The sequence below is a fragment of the Chlamydotis macqueenii genome, chromosome 23 (assembly GCF_036417535.1).
Source record: "Chlamydotis macqueenii isolate bChlMac1 chromosome 23, bChlMac1.mat, whole genome shotgun sequence".
In the NCBI taxonomy this organism is placed as follows: Eukaryota; Metazoa; Chordata; class Aves; order Otidiformes; family Otididae; genus Chlamydotis; species Chlamydotis macqueenii.
In genome coordinates, this window is record NC_141578.1 from 7,232,506 (window position 1) to 7,252,937 (window position 20,432).

General features: G+C 40.6%; 1 protein-coding gene and 1 long non-coding RNA gene across 3 annotated transcripts; one reads left to right on the top strand and one right to left on the bottom strand.

The window, feature by feature from the left end:
• Positions 1-24: 24 nt before the first annotated feature.
• Positions 25-19,749, bottom strand: CSDE1 (cold shock domain containing E1). Of its 2 annotated transcripts, XM_086765477.1 has the most exons (20): positions 19,647-19,749; positions 15,439-15,872; positions 13,438-13,636; positions 12,561-12,670; positions 12,118-12,210; positions 11,473-11,570; positions 11,236-11,317; positions 10,754-10,882; positions 10,468-10,593; positions 9,459-9,671; positions 7,458-7,598; positions 7,211-7,369; positions 6,512-6,619; positions 5,989-6,164; positions 5,508-5,620; positions 4,667-4,786; positions 4,253-4,431; positions 3,016-3,179; positions 1,934-2,066; positions 25-1,362 (listed from the first exon to the last, which is right to left on the bottom strand). In XM_086765477.1, exons 3-20 carry the CDS (start codon positions 13,634-13,636, stop codon positions 1,315-1,317), a joined length of 2,391 nt encoding a protein of 796 aa, XP_086621603.1. In that variant the 5' UTR covers positions 15,439-15,872; positions 19,647-19,749; the 3' UTR covers positions 25-1,314. The 2 variants fall into 2 exon arrangements, with proteins under 2 accessions (XP_086621603.1, XP_086621604.1); XM_086765478.1 differs by lacking the exon at positions 12,118-12,210.
• A 76-nt stretch (positions 19,750-19,825) lies between these two features.
• LOC147598022 (uncharacterized) lies at positions 19,826-20,423 on the top strand. Its single transcript, XR_015260975.1, has 2 exons — positions 19,826-20,159; positions 20,316-20,423. It is a non-coding gene; the product is annotated as an uncharacterized LOC147598022 (long non-coding RNA).
• The last annotated feature ends 9 nt before the right edge of the window (positions 20,424-20,432 follow it).

Below are 20,432 nucleotides of genomic sequence, written 5' to 3' on the forward strand. Positions count from 1 at the left end.
GGAAGAGACGGGCCGGGGGGGGGCTTTGTTCAAAATCAGTAAAACTTTATTCTATTTCCATTCTTTGCCATTAACAGAAAAAATTGGAGAAAGCAATGTTTGTTTTACAAAGATAATGCATCTCCCAGAGAAGAAAACCCTAAATTGAGAATAGAGGTAACATAAAAAAAAAAAAAAAAACCACAAACAAAAAAAAACCAAACCAAAACCACAGTACTGCCCTCTATTCAAAGAAAGGAACTCCTGATCTTTTTGGTTAAAGTAATACTTAGACCAATCATTCAGTTTTCTCGCTTGATAAAGTGTGACTGGGGAAATGGAGGGAGGGGAGCAGGGAAGGGAAAAACAAACAAACAAACAAAAAAAAAAAGCACACAGACATCAACTATTTCACCTTGATGAAAGTCTCAGTACAGCTATGGAAAGCCTAAGTATTTATTCTTTTACAGTACACTGGGTGCCGGCTGCAAAAAAAAAAAAAAAAAAAAAGTATTCACTTCAGGCACAACTTCTTTCTTTTTAAATTTAAATCAGTAAAAGAAACTGGGTTTAGAAGCTGCAGTGTTCTAAGCAGCGGCAGATTTGTGCATTGTTTTAAATATATTTAAATTACCACACTGATGGCACACCTCAGCCTTATGAAATTCTGCACTGCATGTGTTTCAGAATGCTACAAAAATAAATCTACCTGGAAAGAGACTGTCGTTGAGCTCTAACAACTTTGTGGGCTAAAGGACCAAAGTTAAATGAAGTATGAAAACGCTGTGTCATTTGGCCATCAGGTTCTGTTACCTGACGGTCCACAGAGATTCTACATAAAGTTGACCTTACTCCACCCACATACGGTCCTCAGAATCTGAGCAGAGTCAGCTGAAGTGAGCCTTCCTCTTCCCCTCGGAAAGAAAGGTGTAACGCAGCTGGGCACTAGGGCGTAGCAGTACCTTGGCCAAAACAACACAGACCGAGCACGGATGACTGTAGTGCAGAATTCCCTAAGGTCTACCAGAGTAGAGCTGTCTATAATGTTTACTCACAGAGGCAATGTAGATTTGCAGTTACCAGTTGCGTTAAATGCACCATTCAAAACAAGCTTCTAAAATGTGATACTATAAGGCGCCACCGTAAGTTCTCCAGAATGCAACTGTGCATAATTTTAAAATGGTTTCATAAATTTATTTTAAACATAACATGAGAAGGTGTTAAAACCGGTGTAATAGCTTCGTAGAATTTGGAGGAATGGATGAATAGGGAGATATTCAGTACCCTTCACCAGCCCCCACCACTCAGTCGTACATCAGGTATGGGTTTTCTGGATCAGTCTATAACACCAGCTTGACGGATCTTTCTCTCTGCACCAAATCCCTGCAAGGAAAACAAAACAAGCTTTCAGCTCCAGCATCATGCTTTAAAGCAAGCCTTATTAAACCTGGTTCTGTTCAAAGTACAGCATTAGCACATCTCTAATTAGCCACATTTGTCTTCAGAAACAGAGACAGTAACAAAACAGGTTCTGTGGGTTCCTAGATACTTCACAGACTCCAGAAACATTACTCCTTCTGCTTATTCACTGTAAGTGATATCCCTTTGTCTAAACTTCACCTTCACAGACTATCTCCAAGAAGGGGAGCAGGAGAGTTATAGAAATAAAAACAAACCAAGATAGCCATTATGGGCTTCAACAGAAGAAGCAATTTGTTGCTTCTATACTGTACGCTCTCCTGAAACACAGCATACATTATTGACCCAGAGTCTAGCACCCCTGACTTCGCACAAAAATAATCTAATCTCACCCAGCAGGTGACTAGTTCACTGCAGAATGGAAGCAGACACCACATTTTAAACGGTTTAGGCTTCCAGAGGAAGCAATGTTATGTTACCCAAGTTAAAACACAAACCGCAGTTATTCTGCAAGCTAGCCTTTTATCTTATGTACCTTTGAGTTATCCGGTCCCCTAGGCTGACGAAGAACTGTGAGACGAGGAGCATTGGCATCATCCAGATTAATGCTCTTTAAACGATTAACAAGTCTATCGGGACGTGGAGCAGCAACAGCCTTAGCGCCTTCACTGTTAAGAGTCAATCACACAGAGCACTGATGACTTCCCAGAGATGGTGTAGGCTCCCTAATTTATAGTCACTTTCCCCAGTAAGCCATTAGCATAATCTGTCTCGTGAAAGCGGACGTTCTGGATGACACAATGTATATCTGCCTCAAAACCATTACTTTTAACACAGGACTCTGAAGCAGCAGTAGCTCAAAACAGTATTCTTAAAAAGGTATTATTTAGTGAGCAGAGGTGTTGCATTTACTCACAGGCACAAATAAGTAGTGTTTCAGACTTTTCTGTTCCCTTTAACTGGAAAAATAAAAGGCCTATGAGTTGTCACTACTAACGGCATAGCATTAATATCTCTGAAGATTATGAGAACAGAACGTTGAGATAAAAATTAAATGTTAGGACTTCTACAGCAACAGGAAGCTATCTCAAGCTTAAGCAAAATCTAAATTGTTCAGTTTTCTTCAAAATACGTAAGCAGTTCAAAAGCAAAAAAAAACCAAACCCATCACCCTTAAGAAATGACATGCCAAAAAGAAAAGAGTGCCTAACGTTGTTTTTCTATTTAAAAACAAAAGTTGCTCTTCAGGAAACAGGTGGAAGCGCTGTGTACTGTGCTGGCCAGAGAGGCCAGCAACTACATAGGAATACCATCAGCCTTCTCATCATTCATTAATTTCTACTTAGAAGGCTGTATCCAAGTTCCCACTATGGAGGAAGCTTCTTAAGAACAGATTTTTTAAAAACAGCCATCTGCAATTGAGAAAAGCTGAGTTCTGCTGCTGCACTGTAGCGGGCACCTTACAAGTGCTGGCAGTTCTCAGGTGAGAGGCTCTCACTGAAGCCAAGCGAAATTCAGAGCTCCCATTCTAGGAACACCCAGCTCAGTTCACAAGCAGCATGCACTCCACACTACTGTGTTGCAGACAGCACAACAGATTGAATTCTAAATCCTCACCAGACACGCCACACATTACAGGCACTGCATTTTCCTGTGCGCTGGTTCAAGATTACGGAGAACTCCACTTCATCCCCAGCCTGTAGCTCCACACCATCCTGAACTTCTTTGACATGGAAGAAGAGCTTTTTGCTGTCACCCACTTCATAGTTAATGAAACCAAACTGAAAACCAACACATTACAAGGTTACTTCTTTCCTCTTGATCCAAACAGATGCAACAACTTACTCATTATTCCAGTTTAACTAATTCTAGGAAAAAAAAAACAACCAAAAACCAACAACAACAACAAAAAAACCCAACAAAAAACCAAACCAAAACCATAAAACTCTGAAGTGCCTAATGGAAGTGTAAGTGCAATTTCTACAGTGAACAGAACATCCTCTCTGGAAACAATACCTTTGGAAGCCTAGACACACTTCTTGTATTTGTAAAGTCACATTTAAACCCTAAAGTCTACAGAACAAGTTCTGAAAACTGCCACAGTCCTGGCAGTTGTATTAAACCAAAAACAGTTCTGCTGCATGTTCTTTTCTGAGACAACACCTTGAAAGTTCTACAGTAGAAACCACTCAAATTTTTGGCCTGTTACTGGTGTAACTAGTCAGTTACTTCCACTTACCATTCTACCCATTATATAAAACCAGTAAAACTCACCTAGCCTCTCCATAAATGACCAGAGCTTAGTGATGCACAATAACTACAGAAACAGAAAGCATTCAGAGCACTTAATTTTCTAATCATTCTGAAATGCAATGAACTAGGGCAATGATCAGCCTTCACATTTCAGGTGGACAGTAATCATTGACTGCTTAATGCTGCGAAGTGGCAGCTTCTAGAAACGCTGCACGCTCCGCTTCCTTTTTTTTTTTTTTTTTTTAAAATGCTTTTTAAATGCTCTGTTCAGCAGAAACAAGTTACATTAATTTTAGGACATTTCAAAAACAGGTCTTCAGAATCACCCACAGCAGGAACTGCTGCCCAGTAGTATCGATGTATCGGCACCAAACCAAGTGCTGAGCTCACCTTGACTAAAGTCACATTACGCAGGCCTGCATAAACCAGTACTTGGGTTACACAAACCTGCTTCCCTAGAACCAGAGTACAAAGTAATACATTGGTACACAACAAGCTTCCTGGATTCAAGTGCTGAAGTGCATTCTCATCCGCTCTGCACCAAGTCAAGCAGTTATTTCCTATTAACATACATCTTGTCTTTCTAGCAGTGGTCACTCACCTGATCTTTCACGCATTCCACTGTAGCTCTGCGGAACGGTGTGATGTTAACAGCCATTGTCTGCCCATTCTGACCAAGAACGCAGAGCTGAAACTTCACCGTCTCTCCCTTCTGCAGACAGTCACCTTTGTTTGCCATTCCAACGATTCCAAACGGATAGACTTCTCCTTTCATCTCGCCTAGAGGAGGAAAATGTACAAGGCAGAACTGAGAAGCATTCTTTCCTACCTGAGGGCATTTAGAATTTATTTCCAATACTAGAAATGATACTTCTGCACTGTCAGCTCAGCAGTATGAATATAGCCTGTAGTGTGAAGATAATCCTCAACATCTCTATTTACAACTTATTAAAGTTCTACACTTCTTGTGCATTTGTGAAAGGAACACTTGTAATTTAAAAGCAACAAATCTTACCATCCTCCATGACTTCAATCATGCCCTGGTATTCAGTTTGTGTGGGATCTACACTCCTCAAAGGACGAATTACTTTACCAGAGTAAACAGTTGGATCAGCTTCTTCAGTGATACCATTCACTGAAAAGAAACAGAGTGCAACAACAGGATGTTCTAGTTTTATCTTATTTTAAAAATAATTAGTACATGATTCAGATTGACTAGGAGCCAATAGTTTGCACTGCAAGACACCTAAGGCAGTGCACTCTATCACCCAGTGAAACTGTAATGGCTTCAAACATAGCAGTAAGTACGGACAGCTTTTCTAATCAAGACTACACCGACATTTCAAACATGGAAGCAGAAAAGTACTAGTTTCTCATGAAACGACAAGCCATGGAATTTGAAAAGCAAATCAAAGTATTTTACTTCTCTTCCACTGCATTCCCATTCACTGCTTGCTCTAACCATTCAATAATCTTTAAGTATGCATTCTTTTTTCCTCACAAGTCCATAACACCTCTATCTGCATTCCTCTTGCAGTTTTCCTTCTGCGAGGTACAGCACAACTAGTGCAATTGCTAATTTGGCTAGTTCTGCCACTAGGTCTCTCCTTATAACCCTTCAGTTGAAGAGGACAGAGTACAGCCAAGGTCCAAAGAGCTGCTGCTGCCTACAGGACTGTTGGTCGCACTTGTCTGTTCTCTGGAAACATAGGAAACAGCTTTCAGGAAAAGTGACCACCATATTAAGCATCATCCTCTTCATCTAAGCTCCAACTGTACAACAGATTATTAACAAACTTTATCCATCAGCACTTGCCAAGATTCTTGTAAGAAGAAAATACCAGGCACAGTCTTACCTGCGTGTGTTTTGTTCACCTTTTCTGCACTAACTTTGTTTCCTTTGCCTTTTGACAAGCTGTATTCAACAGTGTCTCCAAGTTCCAGGTTATCAATATCGCCACAGTATTCACTATAGAAATAAAATTATGTACAGCTTTCCTTTAATTAAATGACAATAGTGATACTCATCCCATAGTTACATAAAGTTGATCAGAAACTACTTAACTAGCTCAGCATCTCACATTTTCAAGAAATCCTCATTCAAGAAAGTGAAATATTTCAAATATACAACCCAACTGTATTTCTTGGCCTGGGATTCAGAGGCATGGAACACCAAGACTGCTGACTAACAGAAAAGCCTGAACCAGGCCGGCAGAGATAATAAATGGCACTTCAGACACCTAAGCATATACACGTGCGTCAAGTCCTATCGGGTTTATGAGTTAACCCTGCCAAATTACCCCTCTCTAAAATAATAATAATAATAATATAATTCACCTGTAGTGGAAAAAGATCTCCTTGTCATGATTGGCTGTTTCAATAAACCCAAAGTTATCTTTCAGGGCTGCCACGTATCCCAAAAGCCTCTTAGAGCTGTAATTGCGTCCTAGCATTCTGACAGAAACAGCTGTTTGCAGACCAGTTCTCTTCACTTCACAAACACTGAACTCAACCTGTTGAAGAGGAGCATATCAATACCAGATAGAAAAAACAAACAAAAAAACCAACCAAACAAACAAAAAAACCCAAACAAAGCACAACCACCAAAACTGTCACCACCAAACAAAAACAAAACAAAAAAATCAAACCCTGAAACAACTAATTTCAAAGATGTGACACTTTTTTCCTTAGTTCTACAGAAGATTAAACCACTCAAACCTAGAACAAAAGAAAAGAAATGGGTGACATTCGGCAGATGCCTTGTCCTTTATTTGTTCCAAGAGCGAGAACAAATCCAGTAACAAAGCAAAGAGCAGATCACATCTCACAATGCATAGAAAAATATTTCCCACAGGTATACCTTATCTCCTATCTGGGGATTAGCAGATCCTTCCACATCCTTGGCCTGGTAAGGAATGGTCAGTTTTACGCCACAGTCATCATAAACAATTATTCCATCCTCAGCTTCCTAAAAACAAGACATCAGAATTCAGTAATTGCTGTCTTATTTGTAAGCAAACAAGTTTAGTACACACAATTCAAGCACTGCTCATTTGAGCCACAGTGGTTTTACAGTAACCGCTCAATAACTGGTGAAAAAAAACAACAAAGCAATCAACTCTGAGTAAGAAGCTTTAAAAGATACTGAACAATATTTTTAAAGCAAAGACAGTATTACCATCTCTTCCAGTAAGTATTTCTTGGAAGTTTAATTACTCTGTCGTTGTTTAATACAGCATAACAGACCAACAGAGGTTCTGCTCTAACCCTAGAAATGTATTTTTAACAAATTCTATCTAGCATCTTATGTAGCAGGAGGTAGAAAGAAACTTCCCATCAAGTTCCTGGAAATTATCCTCAACAACCATTAACGATGCTTTTATTATCTTGTTTCACACAAGTTTTTGCTGACCACTGTCATTAGCTATCAGTGTAGTTCACATTTATACAGGATAAACAGTGCTTCAAAAAGTAGAATTACAGACTTTAAGGAAGCAGCCTCAGTCTCCGAAGCCAGGAACACAAAACAGGTACTTCACAAGGAGAAGAGCAGCATTACCTTCTCTTTGCTTTTATTTGGGCTAGTGGCTTTGGCTGGAGTAGCTTCTTTGTCTATAGTGCCCACAAAACGGTGATCTGATTGAGTGTGGAAAGAAACCGTGCCCTTTGGAAGTTTTTTAATCCTTATAGCATGATTTCTTTGGGCAGACAACATATCCTGAAAAACAAGATCAATCAGATTTTAGACAGACTGCACCTAATTTCTTTAAAAACTAAGATTTCACAAAAGTATTCATCTCACTTACAGGAACGACGGTAAACTCTACTTCATCAGAAATATGGAGTTGATTTCCATCCATAATTTCACTGAAGTGAAAGAACATGCGAGCATCCCGGTCCACACATTTAATGAAGCCAAAGCCATCTCTCATTGCTGCAATCACCCCCTGAGAACAGTCAAACGGAAAACGATAGTTTTACTACTAGTATGCAACATCTGTCTGCAGATACTCCACATCTGTCTGCAGAGTATGCAATAATCTGACCACAAGGCCTGAATCCTATGAAAACACTTCTTGGTTTATGCAATATGCTTCCTTGCAAACTGTAATGCTAATTGCTATGGTCAACCTGAAATGGAAACCAGTTGTACTTACCTAGTTTCTCAACTTCGTTTCTTACGAAGTGGAAAAGATTAATTTAAGCTATTAACAAGAGGGACTACAGTTAAAGAACCTGACATTACTACTACACAGAGAATACAGTCTTGAAGGTGGTAACCCTACAAGTACATGCATCACCTATACAATATCTACATAAACACATACACAAAACATACAAGAACCTGTATAAACAGGAAATAAAACCAGCGGCTGGAGGGGAAGTTTAAGAGAAAACACACATTTCCAGACACAAATGAAGAAACTTAAAAGCTTTCTTACAAATAAGTTTGTTAAAACAAGACTATCATATCCATGGGTGCATATTATGGTAAAGATGTTCCATAATATTTTAGTGGCCTTCCTGGTAAGCACTAGAAATGGAATACTGAATGATGAACAGAATATACTGTGCCCTACCAAACGTCCCAAAAAAAAAAAAAAAAAAAAAAAAAAAAAAAAAAAATAATAAAAAAAAAAAAATAAAAATTTCAATTTCTCACCCTGATCTCTGTTTAAAAAGAGAAAAGCTCCATACAGTTGCTGAAAGAGTTCATTACTCAAGTCAGGAAGAACTACTACCTGATCATGCCAGACATATTGACCAAGATAGAATTAATTAACGTACTGAGTTCAACCCAGTTACTACAGAGCCTTTAGCAAGTCTCAGGGAAGGCTAGAGGATTTGAATTACAATGCAAAGAGATTTTCTACTTTTAGGAATGTTCTTCTCTTATATAGCTTTCACAAGCTCAGGAAGATCAGCTAACCTCTCTACAAGAAGCCAGTACTTGTCACCTCAATGACAGCTCAATTCAGGCAGGCAAATATATCCAGCCAGAGCAGAAATATAAGTAGTCTATAGGATAGAATGCCAAAAACCGAGAGGCTGAAGTTAAAGGTCAGCAGTTTTCTTAAAGTAAAAGGTCTCCAATTCATAGCATACTGATGTGATAGCACTGCAACTGGACTCCAATTGAAAAGGAAGGCAAAATTACAGTCTAGTTGGAACAGACACAACATTCCAAGTTATAAGAAGGAAAGGTATTTTTTAACACTGATTAGCACATCTGTCATACTCCCTGTAATCCACACGGGTTTTTTTGTATGTGACTGAACACAACTCTACTATTCTTCTGCTGGACTCTCAGACAGAGAGAGATTGGCCAAAAAGCATGAAATCCAAAAGCTGCACACAGTACCTCCTCTGAACCTTCAGACTTTTCACTACCTGAACCAGAGTAGTCCCAAGTTCTTCCAGTTTTCCTAAGGAACATGAGTAGTTACCTATTCAGACTCAAGCATGTGAATTTTTAAACTAATAGTTAAAGATCGCGTTACTTCTCTGTCTGCTGGAACCAGCTAGCAATCCAATCCAAAAGTGTCAATTAAGGTCTAATTTTCTAATACCATTTCATTTACTCAGTAGTTACCTTTTTATTATTTTAAAGGAAAGACAGACAGCATTAACTCTGAATTTTATACCATTTAATCACTTTATTCAGAGTGTACATCTGAGTATTTGATTTCAGAAAAGGCAACGGAAGACATTAGTGATTGTTACATCGTTATTGTTTAAGACAAAACCCCCCATGTTTTACTTTTATGCCTCCTCAAGAATTAAAACTTTTAAAGATAGATACTTGCCATTTCCCTAGTTTCATTAGTGAACTGGAAAGTATTGGGGAGAACCTCAATATTGGTGGCTCGTTCCAGTTTGTCACGTCTGTCCGTTGAAATATTGAATCGAACGTGGTCACTTTCCAGCAAGGTCACCTTGGATTTTGTATCTTTATCTCCAAATGGCAGTTCTTTAGGAATCACAAAGTCCACTTTGATGCGGCCAGGTAATGGATCACTCTAGCAGATAGAACACCCAACGGAAAAAGTCAGATCACTTACAAGACTCAGCATAACTGCTGACAGAAGAGCGGGCAGAAACACTAATGCTAACAGAAGTATGGATGACACCAAACGTATGCTCAATTTTTGGTGGTGGTGGTTGTGGTTTTTTTTATTTGGTTGGTTGTTGCTGGAGTTTTTTCTTTGTTTCTGTGTTTGTGGGTTTTGTTTTTTTTTTTCTTTTAGCATCAAGCATGCACTGCCAAAGAAATTAAGACTCTCTTTCAAGAATTAAATTTATAACCACACTTTGAACACTTCTAAAAGGCACTGTCTTTCTTATTAAGTGGTCAAAACACACAAAAAACCAGACTCATCTAAAGCCTTAAGGGAAGTGTTCATGTACACTCTTTCCTTAAAGCCAAACTTTAAAGGTCAAGTTATTTGTCTGTCAAAAACCTCATTAACTGTAAATGCTCACAAGAATCCACAGATCAGGCTTATTCCAGCAAATGTTTTCTGCCCTTTTCCCTATACTTTTGAAAAGTTTAAAAAAACAAAAACAAAAAAAAACCCCACATACTCTCCAATGTACCGCGACCTTAATTCTTGCTCGTTATAACTTTTAGAAAAATTGCATACTGTGACTGCTATCAATCGTTACAGGTTAAGTACAAGCTTAGTCTTTTACTCCTGATGTGATGCTTATGCACCACACTGTTACAGGGAAAGGCGAACATTTTCACTGTTTGACTGGAATTCAATACAACCAATACAACACTTCACATAAACTTAAGTAAATGCCATAATTCACCTGGTTTTTGCTGGGTACTTTTGGAATAACTTTGGTTACAGTTCCTTCAAAATGTTCAATGCTGATATCTTCAAAAATGACCGTTCCTTGAGGGAGCAGTCTAACATCTGTTGCAACTTCTTTACCCTAAAAGCACAAAATCAGTCAAACACCCAGAAAAGTGGTAAGGTAGCATTTTCCAATGAACCTCCTCCCCCTTCTTTTTACAAATAAATTTGAGAAAACAGACAGTTGTCCAGTTATGCCCTAGGATCTTGTCTTCAGTTTTTACTGGATTTCGTCTTACATTTCTGTCTTTGATTGTAAACTCCACATCATCACCCGGCTGTAAGGCTTCTAGGTCACCTTTAAATTCACTATAGTGAAAGAATATCTCCTTCACGACATCACCCCTCTCAATAAATCCAAAGGCTTCCTAAGAACAGAACAAAGTGTTAAATAAATTGTATTTTCTTAACATACTAAGACAAAATTTTACAGGTTCTAGCAAATACAATGAAAGACTATGATGTACCAGTATAGCAGACTTACGAGTGCACACAACTAACAGACCACCACAAGAAATATATAAACAGAAATAAATGGGACTTTGTTTGCTAAGAAGAGTATTAGTATCAAAGATTAGCTGTTTAAACTGTTTCACCCAGTTTACACCCACAGCTCCAAATTTTAATAACTCTTGATGGTCTAAATATGTTACTTATAACACTACGTTTCAGAACAGTGTTTCATTTTCAAATGAAACTTTAAAGCTAAAGCATCACTTACTTTCATGGCACAGACTACTCCTTGACAGCGGGCTTGTTTCTTTTTTAATAGCATAATGTTACGAGCGCTTACAGCACCAGTACTAGAAGGAAACAAAAGTAAACAGAGCAAACCCGTAAACTCCAAACTGGAGCAAAAATTATTATATTCCATGTCATTTCAGTTCTTGGAACAGGCACAAATTGCTGCCTGATTACTAAGATAAAGTATGAAGCCAGAAAAACAATACCAACTTACTGTTTATTTGTATCAATCACAAAGTTTATTTTATCTCCTGTTTCCAGCTGTACATTTCCTTCAACGTCCTCAGGGGTGTAAGTCAGGTAAAATACTTCCTGTAAATTAACATTGACTAATATTAGTCTATTTGCAGAATAGTTGTTTCAAAGAAAGATTAATATAGTTTTGTTTAATAACAATATATGCTATTAAAGAAATTAATTTAGTGAGAAAATCAAAGATGGTCAAACATGGCATGCAAAAATATTCTTTTTTTCCACTCGTGCTGTTTTGATGAGCCTGTAACAAGCAACTTAAGTTGAAACGTTTGTAGGTGGCCATCTTTAAATGTCAATTTCTAAACTTTAGAACTTCAAGATACAATACATGAACATTACATAACTCAGCTTCATTAAGTTTTAAAATATAAAACCAACTATTTCACTTTGTATAGACTTCTCCATAGATATAGGCAAGGAAGCTGCCGAATTAATATTTCTGTAGTAATTAACAAAGCATGCGTGGTTTGCTTGGGCTTTTTTTTGACCAAGAACTACAGTTCTTAGCAGTGTCAATTGTCTACATTAAATTGTGTCAATTTTTTTGCTCATAGACCATAGCGATGGATTAGTGAAGAGTTCAAGTAAAATACGTAAGCTTTACCCCATTACGTTCGTAGCATACACTCCCTGTTGGACTCTGACCCGGGGCAGCTGGAGATTTACTCTCTAAATTGTGAGGAACAGCGCACACAACCTACCAGTCAAAAAAAAAATCCATTGCTAGTCATTTCAGGAGCAGTACTGTTGAATACAAAACGAATCTCAGTATCCTCTACTATACAGTCAGGGATGTGCTTCTAGCGTAACTCAACCGGGAATGCCACGCTGCAAAGTTTCAATCTTACAGAACACCTGGTGACTTCAAGAACTGTCTGGAGCTTAGTAAGAGCTCAAACCGAAACTCTCAATTTTTACCAGAGTAACAAAAACATATTTCAGTGTCACTGAATACTGTATGTAGTTAGTACGCATGCTAAATGAATCTAGCCTTCTGTAGTGGAGTAAAGGATGGAAATTATGCATATATAGAAAACAAGAACTAACTTGTCCATTTATTCGTTCTTCAGGTAATATTTCTGGTTTTATCTTCACCAATTTAATAGCAATGGGTTTTCCAGTTCGGCGATCAGAAGACACTTCAAACTCAACATCATCTACAAGACAATCAAACAAGATAATGGCATAACAGAGTTTTGTTTAGGTTTAGTTTCTCCTTTGGCTTTTTTGGTTTTGTTGTTGGTTTTTTTTGTTTGTTTTGAATCACTAAATGGTTACATTTGATAATTCACTGCTTGTAGCCAAACACAACAAAGTAAAACTCAGGTGCTTTTGTTACCAAGGAAGGACATGCTATTTGCAAATATTTCTCTGGTTATTCTACTTATTGACTCCTGTTGGCAATGAACTATTCTACTCTAATGGCTTGCCCCTCAATAATTCTCTCCCTGTCCCGCTCACTATACAGAAGACTTTACACTGAAGTTCAGTCAAAATAACATATGCCTTTAAACAGTTTAGAAACTTCACTGCCACATTAATTAGTACCATGAAGTAGCAGCCTCCTCATTCTGAAAAACAAGAGGCCATCTTCAAAGCGATTTTAAAAAAAGAAATACTGAGTACAAGAGGTATATTCTTCCACAGTCTAAGTGCTTGCTTCCATCTCAGTCATGCAAGTTTGACCTAAGACTGCACCCTTTTCCAGAATGGCCACAATTGTACTAATACAAGCTGCACAAAGCTTAGGTGCTCTAAAGGCCTCTCGTCCGAAGTGGTAGATTATTAATACAATTGTCTCGTTAGCCCCCCAGAAGCAACAGCATGCATCTGTTCATGCAACGAGATAAAAGGATTTGTTACAGCAAGTGAAAGAGACAGGCAACTTTCGGAGCTTCTTGACTTTGAGCAAAGGCCAAATTACCTCCTACTTTGAGCTCCTGTAAGTTGCCATTGTACTGTGAACAGTGGAAGAACAGTCTAGCTTGCCGTTCTGAACACTGAATGAATCCATAAGAGGTCAGCAGTTTTTCTATAACCCCAGTCTCACGCAGCGCTGCCGAAGTACCATTGGGGTACCCGTTGTGTCCATTGTTGTGGAGCAGGTTTGGATCAAAGCTCATCTGTTTAAAAGAAAGCGTAGGATGGGGGGGGGGGCGGAAAGAAAAAAACAATCTTCTTAAAATAAGTTTCCTTTCTCCACACCCACGTAACAGAATAACAAACACGAAGAGCTTATGGAAGTTATTGTAGCAAACAAATTCTAACAATTTTTAAAACGGAGTAAGAGTAAGAACACCAGAACAGTCAAGCTTTTTGAAATCTATTCTACATCACCAAACACTAATTCAAGAGAGACCACTGAAGCAATCCTCCCCAAACAGTCAATATGCATCTTAAAATACAGTATTGGAGGGTTTTATTTGCTGCAGTTTCCAGAGTATTTATTTTGGAAACAGAATGAGACTGTATCTGTTCTCTGCTTTCTTGTTGCATAAAGCAAAATAAATTCAAAATTAATCAGCAATATGTTTAGTGGAGATAAAAGATACCTGAGCAACTTGTAAAATGGTCACACTGCTTACAAGTTACTCAACATATTAAAAAGTACAATTACAGCATATGTTATTATGCTGTTTAAAAATCAGTCTAAAAGTGATCCAAGAGCATCACTCCAATATATGAATCCCTTATCTTTTGAGGAAGTAAATCCCTAAGACATTACATACACAGGAAGACGCCCTTGTGGGAAGGCAACAGCTGAAGTGTTTGATTTTAAACCATCCTAAAGTTTGAAATACGTTTCAGAAGGTCCTGCAAGTAGGGTGGCTGACGAAAGGGAAAATGATATATTATTAAGCCTTTTCCCAAGAGAATAATAGGCAAGACCATTAACCCATTCTGAAAGTGCAAATCAGTGTGACAAATGCTTTTTGAGAGTCATTTACAAAACGGCCACTTCACATCTCCGATACAAGGTAAATACAAACACATACACACCCCTGGCAAAGACATTAAGTAACAGGCTACTAACTAAAGGTACAGGAAAAAAAAAAAAATACAAAAATCTACCTAAAAATCAAGTTCAGAATAGCCTACTATAGGGGTTAGAAAAATCACACTGCTGTAATCTCTTGCTTGAAGACTACCACTGCATGATACCATTTGAACTGCCTGAGTTCGAAGGAATATCAGTAGTACAGCACAAAGAACTCATCATCAATCACCTAAAGCCTGACAACTTAAGTTCAAACAAAAGTATACTCCTCAGGGTGGGAGTAAAATTTGTTGTGGAGAGAAAAACACAGTATAATATCAGCAGTCTTTCGAGATGCCTGTCATACTCCTATAACTCTTTAAACATAATAACAGAGCATAACAAGTATCTAACACAACATCCATTTACATGTATCACCAGGAGTATTGACATAAAACTGTTAATTCTAGTATGAGGCTACAGCCTACTAATGTACAAACAAGACTTGCTTGGACCTACAATAAAATGGTTATACACTGGACCACGACGACTACCCGGCTGTGCTGTCCACTACCAATATTTCACTCCCAATAGCTGACTTGTAACACAGCTGACTTGTAACACAGCTGGCAGTTTACAAGAATAAGAACTATGAACCCCACCAATACAAGTACTCAGAGGAAAAAAAAAAAAGAAGAAAAAAAAGGAGATTAGAATCACAACTCTACTGTTACTAGAAGAGAGAAGCATTAATAACCAGCTCTCTAGGGTTATAAATATTGTTAACTAGAACCATAACGCAGGTACTATTAAGCCATCATAGTACTAATAAACCAACAAAACAGCGAAGAACACTAAAAAACCCTAACAAAAACCACACCCGTATGCTGACAACTTGCCACCTATCAAGTTTAGAAACATAACTCTTTATATAATACATGTACCAACCTCGCAGTGATATTCAAATATTGCACTTTCAGTAGTATTAGCCGATTCTTCTGTTTCAGCACAAGTTTCTAAGGATGAAGACTGCTATTATTAAAAAAAAGAAAAAGAGACAGAGAGAGAGAGAGAGACAAAGAAAGAAAGAAGATAGCAAGAGGACGTGATCTATCAAGCTAATAGAGAACACAAGCGCTGCTGCCCTGGGCAGTTTCAATACAGCACTGGAGAAAACAAAGACTACTAGCAGCGTCGGGACGTGCTCTTTTGAAGCTGTTGAGTAGGCACAAACTTCTTGTATCAGATCAAGCCTTGTATCTTCAGTGTAAGTTTCCTCTTCTTTGGTCTTGAGTTGTTGTTACAATGTGGTATATTCTTTTCCTGATCTGAACTTGAAGCAGCAGTTTCAGGTGGTAAATTCTGTTCTGTTCCACTTCATACTGGAAAAAAGAAAAAGACACACACTAAGTATCACTCTAGAAGAAGTTATACATCAGTCCTAGGTGTTCCTACAAACAGGTGCATTTCCGCTACCTTAATACTATAGGTTTGATCCATGCCAGGGAAGACTATTTTACAGATATATTTGGCACTCCCATTTTCCAGTGATATGGTATTTCCAATTTTAAACTCTCCAGACACAGTTAAGCGCAGTTTCAGGAAATGTCCCAGTTTGTACAATTAAAACAGCAACTTCATTTTGATGAATAGCAGCATTATTTAATACAAGTCTTAGCCCTCCTATCAGTGACTTTATATGGGTGCTGTCTCGTAATTTAACTAATAAGTGCTTGCACAGACGTTCAGAGTGGCAACAGGGTGTGTGGAGAATTTCCTGATAATTTTTGTTCCAAAATGTAACTAAAGGACTAGCAAAACCTGAAGCATCTTTAACTTCGTATAAAAATAAACTTCTCAATTATACATACAGATGCTGTACACTTGTTCTACGCAGACTATACGCACCCTGGCATAGCACACAAAATAACTGCAGAGCCAGTTCTGGACTTCTTAAAGCAGAGTTTGCAAAGTGTAGACTACATACAAATAATATTTGTGTAGATAACATTACAGAGAAGCCTCTCTGCAACAGTAACTAAATAATATTTGTCTCCTAAAGTTTTCCAGTACTACTTTGTGTTTTCTTGAGAAAATGGTTTAGACAAAATGCTACCTCCCACATAAAACCAAACCTTACAGCAACAGCAGGATTAAAAAAAAAAAAAAAAAAAAAGAAATAAAATCAAGTTTTGATTCCAGTTTGCTGCTTACTCAGTAGATATGGAGGGGAGAAAGGGAAGAGGAGATTTCTGTAGACAAAAGCTGCTAAGAAGCAACACAGCTAGGAAACTATGGATAAACTAGCATATTACGCAGAAATCTAAAGGTATGAAGCATCAGAGTACAACACTTCCCCAAGTCGTTCCACAAGTCCCACACCAAAAGAGGAAAAATATGGACAAAACCTATTTCTGCACTGTAGCAGGAAAGTGAATGTCACAATTTACATAGAGCTTTGAATTCGCTTTAGTGAACTTGAAAGAGACAAGTGAGACACAAATGTAAAGACATTTAACTCTCATCACAGCGAAAATGCTGACTGCCATCAGCTCTTACAAATAAGAACTCTAAACATAATGGCTGTATGCAAACTCAACACCTAGTTTCCACAGAAGTTTGTATTTCTCCTCCAGATGAAGCACCTCTCTTTAGTCACCACTCTGAAAAACTTTCAGCTGAAATAAGTTTTTCTGTCAGACCACTACACATACATGAACAAGACAAAATAAGAAACTGGATAAGAGCAGTACAAATCAGTACCTAGAATGAAAGGTTTGCCCTGAAAGATTCAATTATAAAAAAGTACAAATCAGAAGATATAAAGCTATCGCAAAAATCACAGGATCACTGGACTTTTCAAATACCTCTGTATTAGATTCAGGCAACCATTACCACAATCTGTTTCAGGATAGTATTTTTTTTTAATACCATTTCAGATCTCAAATGAGCATTCCCCCAGCCAAGTTCAGGAGTAATGAAGTAGGCATACACTGTATCACAGGAACTGCACAGTGACACTTAGAGTTTTCTTATTCACGTACTTCTCTTTCCTCTAACTAGACCAATATTATTAGAGCTCTACTAGAGCTGTAACTTGTATCATACTACATTTCTAATTTTTCTGGCCATAGAATATGTTACATTTTCCCAGAATAATCAATAATCAAACCTAACTTTGTCAGGTTATGGAATTAGGTGCAAGCTTTTCCCTTAAAAGCCAGTTCAAGTTGATAACACGATTGATTTACTACATTGAGTTTATTTAAAAAAAAAAAAAAAAAAGGGTTGCCAAGCAAGTCTAACTCAAGTAAAAAAAAAAAAAAACCAAAAAAAACCCCAAAAATCTCGCTGTGTGCATCTGCCTCAAATTCTTTACTTTTTAATTCAGCTACTATAAATACTCCTCCAAATGGTAAACACCCTAAGCAGCTGCCCAGTCCCCAAGTCACACTGGGTTCTGCATTTGGATATTTACAGCTGAAAGGACTCACGCAAAGACAGGGAAGAGCTGTACAAATCCTGTTCTTTACATCTTTCAGGTGCAGATTTTGCTAAGTGACAGTAAGTCACATAAAGCTGTTCACAGCTAGAAACCATCTATACAGTCCAACAGCAGAACTTGCTGGATTACACCGTTTTGTTGCTCATTTCATTCACAAACAGAGGTAACTGCAAGAACACATATTTTACTGGATTGGAACATTTGCTTCTAGAAATAGCCATATCTTACATGGCTAAGATCAAATTTAATAAAGATAAAATTTCATATTTTTAGTACGCATGCATAGCACAACTATTAGATACTTCAAGATAAAGCTATTACATATCTTTTCAGATCAATATCGGAAAGCAGTACTGAACACTAGCTTTTGACCACTCCAGCCAATACAACAGCTACGAGATCCGCTACCAATATTCACTGCATCAGTGAAGTAACTTTTACGTTAAATATATACATATATATCTCCATGGGAGAAAAAAAAAAGTAGTTAAAAACTTTCAAGAACATCTGTAAAGGCATATAGACATACAGAATCATTTTTCAAAATAATCATAAAAATTCATTGTCTTTTAACGGGTCTGGAGCTTGAGGAAGAGCCGCGGGCTTGGTATTAACCCAGACAACAGAAAACTGGACCCAGACCGAGAGAGACTCGCTGCGGGCCTTCGGAGGGGCCTGCGGCACAGCAAGCCCCCAGCCGCCGGCGCGGCCTTCCCGGAGGCCCTGTTCCCTGCGCTGCAGCAAGATGGTGGCCGCGGAGCGGAGCCGCGGGCCCGGCCGAGGGGCGGTACCACCAGCGCGCCGAGCGGGGGCTGCCGTGCGCGGGAGGCGGCCAGCACGCCGTCCGCGGCCTACGCTATGACAGCGCAAAGGCCGGAAAGGGGCCGCGCCGGGCGCCGCTGCTTCCCGGCCCAGGGGAAGCGCTGGCACGGCAGAGGGAGTGGCCGCCCCGCCGCCCTCCCCGCACACAAAGGGGGGCGATGGCGGCCGCTCCCCCGCACACAAAGGGACGGGGCCTACTCACTGCGCCGGGCGGGGCCACGCGCGCGGCACGCCGGGAACCGCGGTCCGCCGCCGCCCCTCCACAGCGGCCGCGCGAGGCCGCCCCCAGGCCTCCCAGCGCCGCGGCCCCGCCCGGGGCCTGCCGGGACCCGTAGTCCCCTCGGCGCCGCCCCTAGCCAGCCCGGCGCCCGTCGGGCCTGCAGGCCCCGACAGGCCCCGCAGCCCGCTGGGCCGCGCAGCACGCTGGGAAAGCGAGGTCCAGGGCCGCCGCGGCCCCGCCCGCGCAGCCGGGCGGAACTCCGGCCCCCAAGAGCCCCGGCGGCAGGGCGTCTGCCCGCAGGACGCCGGGAAGCCTAGTGCGCACGCCGCCACGGCCCAGCAACCCGCGGCCACCGGCACCCCATCCCCCGGAGCGGCGGCCCAGCAGGCCGCCGCCCGCCCTCCTCTCCGCCGGCCACCGCACTCCGCGCAGCCTAGGGGAGGTTCCGGGCACCCTTCCCCCGCCGAGACGGCTGCGACGAGAAATAAACGGGAGGCGGACCCAAAGGTGCCCTCTACCTCTTTCGCCGGCTCTCGGGGGCCCCGGTGTCCCCTCACTTGTGCGGGCGCCGCCTGAGCAGCGGCGGGGCCCGCCGAGAATCGTACTCACCCCAACAGCTCAGCGCCCCCGCTCCAGCGCCGCCATGAGCAGCACGGCACCGCACGTAGGAATAAATCCCGGCCTCTCGCGAGAGCGCCGGGGTGGAGCCGCGCCTGCGCCCAGAGGAGCCCCGCGGCTGCACAGCGCGCATGCGCGCCCAGCAGGCGCCCGCGGAGAACCGTGGCTGCCGCGCGACCGCCGCAAGATGGCGGCCGCGCGGGGCCTTCGCGGGCCCGGCCCTCGGAGCGGGCGGCACTCGCCAGCCACGGGGCAGCGTCACGGCAGCTCTGTGCCCGCGGGAACCCTGCTCCCTGTGGCTGAAACCCCACCGCAGGGCAGGCAGAGCCTGCAGGAAGGGAGACAAGCATTGCCCCCGCTTCAGTCCACGCGGAACTGGAGCAACAGAGGGAACGCTTTGCGCCTGGATTTCAAGGAGAGGCAGAGTGGAATTTTTAGTCCTGAAGCTTGACTCCAGCTTGCACCGCAAACAGAGCACGTTCTTCTGGAAATGCCCAGCAGGCCGTAAGAATCATATAGAATCAGACATTTACAGTCACTGATTCCATACCTACAGATTCAGAATAGGAGTGGAGCATATTTAAGCTTCCCCTGCTGATTAATGAATACTAAGCTCATTAATCAAAGCAACTGCTATTTAGTTGCCTTTTTTTTTTTCAGGTTGCACAGCAACTACCCGAGTAGAGGAATTGCAGGAGGATAATGAAGGTAAAAAGGTTTCAGATTATGTTAATTTAAAAGCAATAAAATGCAACATTATTGGTGATCATAATATTT